Raw genomic sequence first — 4,612 nt, 5'->3', positions numbered from 1 at the left:
GTTTAAGTAGAACATATAGATTTGAATATATATATATATATATATATATATATATATTCAAATCTATATGTTCTACTTAAACACTAGATGAACAGAATATTTTCACACTCAAGGCCACTCAATCAATACTTAACCAATGCTTTTCACAAATTATCATCAGCTATTTTCTTTTCTAAACTCATGTTGCCATCATTCTTCCTGACTGTCCCAAAATAAGCTTCTCTGCCACTTTGGTACCACACAGGGACACAGCTCCAGCCCAAAGACTTCTAAGTAGCTGTGGCTTGTATGTGTGCTAGGAACTGGACCTTCATATATGCAAAGTATGTCCGACCACGGAGCTACACTTAGCCAAACCCTTCTCTGTACTAGCCTTTTCATAGTCAGTCCCAGGACATGGTAAAATGTGTCCAAAGCTCGTACAAGCTTCAGGAGCAGTCAGACCCTCACACCGTGAGAGGAAGTTAACATGGATAAGTATACATTTTAAAACAATTTTTAAAATGTTTTTTTTTCTAGCCAGGCGGTGGTGGCGGATGCCTTTAATCCCAGCACTTGGGAGGCAGAGGCAGGCGGATTTCTGAGTTCGAGGCCAGCCTAGTCTACAGAGTGAGTTCCAGGACAGCCAGGGCTACACAGAGAAACCTTGTCTCGAAAAAAAACAAACAAACAAACAAAAAAATGTTTTTTTCTTTCCTAATTAAAACTCTTTATTGAATAGTAGAATATCTATCATTATTATTTATACTATATAAAGAAATATATAATATTTAATAAATGAATGAATACAGAGACAACCAAATATTCTCCAAAAATAAGATAATTATGGGCTGGAGTGGCAGATAACTCAACAGCTAAGAGTGTCTTTGGCTCTTGCAGAGGACTCAAGTTTGGTTCCCAGCACTCACATCAGATGGCTTACAATGACATGTAACCCCAGGGGGACACAGATGGATAAACACACACACACACACACACACACACACACACACACACACACCCCAGAAGAAAAAAAAATACAGTCTAAGAGCAGGAAAGCTCACAAGAGCATGATATATTCATTCTGTACATACATGTCCATTGTATGTAATGGAGTCCTGTTTGCTGTTTACTATTAATTTTCTAGTAGTCCTTTAAGGATGAGGAAGTGTGTTGAGGTGGGTGCTACAGACATGCTAGGATGTGTGGCCCAGTATCTAATTAAAGCACTGGATTATATCTGGACTCTTGCCCCACCTCCAACATGACAATTAAAATACAGGGAGACAAGTTACTAATTTAGCCCAAGTAAGAGCAAGAGTCTCCAGAACAGCCCTGCAATACTGTCTCAGTTACAAACCGACAGCAAACCCCAAACACCACAAGCAGACACAGGAGAAGACAGCAAGCATGGGACATATCAGTGACCTGCTACTAGTCTCTTACCACGCCCACAGAGGTCCATACATCCACACACTAACAACATTTGCAGTTCAAATCACTGAAGTCAGAACTCAAAAATTAACAATGGAAATGTGAGACCTCCTATTTCCCCTTTTAACTGTAGGTGTATTAGAAATTGCTTACAAACCTGACATGGTGCCAACTCCAATTACAAGACATTCCACAAGGGCGTCGAGGGTGAATGTGGGGCCCAGGATCGCCATCCCACGAGCTATATTTTCCCTTACTTCATCCTAAAGAATAAACCAAACACACCGGTGGTTGTAAAGTGCAAGTTAGCCTTTTAAATGCTAGAGAGCATCCTGGGTCCTATAGAAAACTTATTTTACTACGCAAAGAACAAATCTGATAAGACAGGATGCATTCAATAGGCAAAATGGGCTGTGAGAGGCATCTTCTAAGGAGTACTCATTTGAGTGGTAGGTTAATCAATCATTTCAATTCCACCTGATTACACACTTTGACATTTAGTATTATATTTGGGCTCCCACTGACAAAAGCTTAGCTGAGATACTATACTTTGAGGTGTCACATTAGTACAATAAAACCTAGATAATTTTCTTATCAAAATGTTCAAATGATCATAAGCAATATCCAATATATATAATCAGGACAGACTATGAACTCTTTCCCAGCTTGGGAAGGGGTAACTCAGTGACTGAGCACTTGACAATTCTGCAACAGGTCCTGAGTTCAACAGCCCATCACTGAAGGAAATTATAAAAGGACTAAATAGAACAAGGCGGTGTGTATATCTGCAATCCCAGCACTCAACTGACCATGGCAGGAGAATCACTGTAATTCAGAACAGAATGAGAAACAGTATGTCTCAAAAAGAATTCTGCTACAAGGTTGTTAAACAATTTGAGGGGCTTAGAAACAATGTGATCTGAGGCTCTATTCCACTAGATCTGTTACGGTGTGAAGCTGAAGTACACACAAGGCCCCCAAAGGCGGCTCTTGTACTTGATCCCCAGTAGATGGAGCTCCTTGGGAAGGCTGAGGGGGAGTTGAGCCTCATCAGAGGAAGTGGATCACAGGGTGTGTGTGGGCTTTGTGGTTTCACAGCCTGGCCCAACTTCCTGAACGAAGCCTCCATTTCCTGCTAGCATGCCTTCCTCAGAGGGATTAACTACCTCCTGGAAACATAAACCCAAACGAGCCTTTCTTCCTTTAATTGTTCCATGTCAAGCATTTGGTCAAAGCAAGGAGGAAAGTACCTGAAACACTCCCTCTTTCCCCTAAGCCCTCAATAGGTGATTTATTCACCTAAGTCACGCAGCTTTGACTTCAGAAGACTTTCAAAGAGAAAATGGGGAAGTGAGATACTTGCACAAACCAGTCTTAAAACATACCTCTAAAAGCTTGAGAGAGCGGTTACATTCTGAACAGTAAAGAAATCTCCTCTTGTGACTAGACAAACACGGGGGAGCCCATCCCACTCCAGGGTTACAAACAACACTCACCTGTGAGTTTGAACTTAGGGCAAACTTTGCTAACGCACTCGCTCTAGAAAGGTCAATCAAGAGCAGAAAAAAGGGCAAAGCTTCACTGGGGAAAAAAAAATCAAGACAAGTTACATTTAACACAGGGAAAATATAGTTTTAGAAACTTCTTAAAATAATCCTTCCCATACCACAGACGTGGCATGACCACTTTTCTGCTAGTATTCTTAAGAAGCCTTGAGGCTAAGAGATGCTCAAAATATTTGTAAAAGTTTGTTTCACTTTTTTGAGACAAAGCCCCATGAAGCCCAGGCTGACTTCTAACTTGCTGTGTAGCTGAAAGTGGCTTTGGACCCCTGACTCCATCCCTGAAGTTACAGACACTGTCATTAGGCCCAGCATAACTAAAATACTTGACAATGTTAAAATGTAAATGAACACGCACTGAAAAACCTCTAGGTGTTTTCTCAGCAAAGTGCTATTCTATGTTTATAAAAAATACTTGAATTAACATTAAGAAAAATGTGTAATACACAAATTGGTGAAGTTACCCCCACCTCCCCCAAGGCAAGAGGTTAAAAAAGCAAAAGCTTTAAAATAAGTCAACCCTCGGCTGCTGTGTTCCTCCTGAAATGTATCCCTAGGTGTTAATGGTGAACACAAACAAAACTGCCTATAAAGATATTAATCATTGTGCTATTGATGGAGAAAAATTAACAATTCAACATTAGAATAACAAACTATAAAATATTCACACAGAATATTATACAGCTATCACTAATAATTTATTTTAACATTAAGGACATGAAAAGATGCAGATAAACTATATTGGGCAAAAAAGACTTGACACAGCATATACAGTCAGAAAATATGTCTCAAATAAATGGGAAAGAATAACAAACTGTTAACAGCTAGAGCTAGCTTACAGCAAGTACATGAAAATTTCCCCATACTTTTTAAACTTTTAAATGTATGCATCACCTTTAATAAAGAGAATAAAGAGTCTTAAAAATATATTTTAGAAGAGCACACTGTTGGGTTTTACTTACTTTAAGCCTGTCAACTCTTTGTCAAGGAAATGAATGACGACTGTACTGAAGACAAAACTTGAGAAAATTGTGAAGAGGCCAGCAATACCTAAACGTCAAACACCACAGTTAGAGTCTGCACTCCTTTTTACACAAGTACTAGCACACAGTCTCACTAGAACAATGTCATTTCCTTTATAGTACTGAGCCCTTGCATTTGAGAATATTAACTGCTGAATGTACTCAACACTCTTTCAGCATTACGCACATTTCCCCGGCAAATCAAAGCCTCAGAGCATGCAAAGACAGCAAGCGACCAGCCTTACCCAAAATATATTTTGACCCAAGCTGACGTAAGTTCTGGAACTGGAAGTAAATGTACAGGATGGCGATGCACCGCGTTATGGTGAGGATGATGATGTCACTGCTCAGTACGTCCTGGTGGCAGAGAGAGCGCTTTCAAACAAGTACCCACACGAAACAACTGTTACCTGTCATTGCTTTGTGTATTATCACAAGAATGTAAATGCCAGCATAGTACAACTAAATCTAAATAGCCAATACAGAAATCAAAAATTGAATGTAACTTTTGAGCAATTTGTAATTCTTCACAATCACTTTTTCTGATAGTCCTTACAAAAGTTATCTTTTTCAAGAGAGTCAACTATACTCTCTTGTATTTAAAAAAGCATTTTT

The 4,612-nt window shown here is 39.3% G+C and overlaps 1 protein-coding gene across 1 annotated transcript in view; it reads right to left on the bottom strand.

Annotated features, from left to right (window-relative positions):
- Positions 1-4,612, bottom strand: part of Hmgcr (3-hydroxy-3-methylglutaryl-CoA reductase) — a 20,787-nt gene that overhangs the window by 11,857 nt on the left and 4,318 nt on the right. Inside the window, exons 3-6 of the mRNA XM_028790193.1 lie at positions 4,243-4,354; positions 3,938-4,025; positions 2,910-2,994; positions 1,571-1,676 (exon numbers count right to left, since the gene is read on the bottom strand). Of these exons, the coding sequence (XP_028646026.1) occupies positions 1,571-1,676; positions 2,910-2,994; positions 3,938-4,025; positions 4,243-4,354 (391 nt within the window). The remainder of the gene's footprint in view (positions 1-1,570; positions 1,677-2,909; positions 2,995-3,937; positions 4,026-4,242; positions 4,355-4,612) is intronic.

Source organism: Grammomys surdaster, unplaced genomic scaffold, assembly GCF_004785775.1.
Source record: "Grammomys surdaster isolate TR1022 unplaced genomic scaffold, NIH_TR_1.0 125876, whole genome shotgun sequence".
NCBI lineage: Eukaryota > Metazoa > Chordata > Mammalia > Rodentia > Muridae > Grammomys > Grammomys surdaster.
The sequence above is the reverse complement of the archived record's forward strand: the minus strand, read 5'-3'. Positions and strand labels throughout refer to the sequence as shown.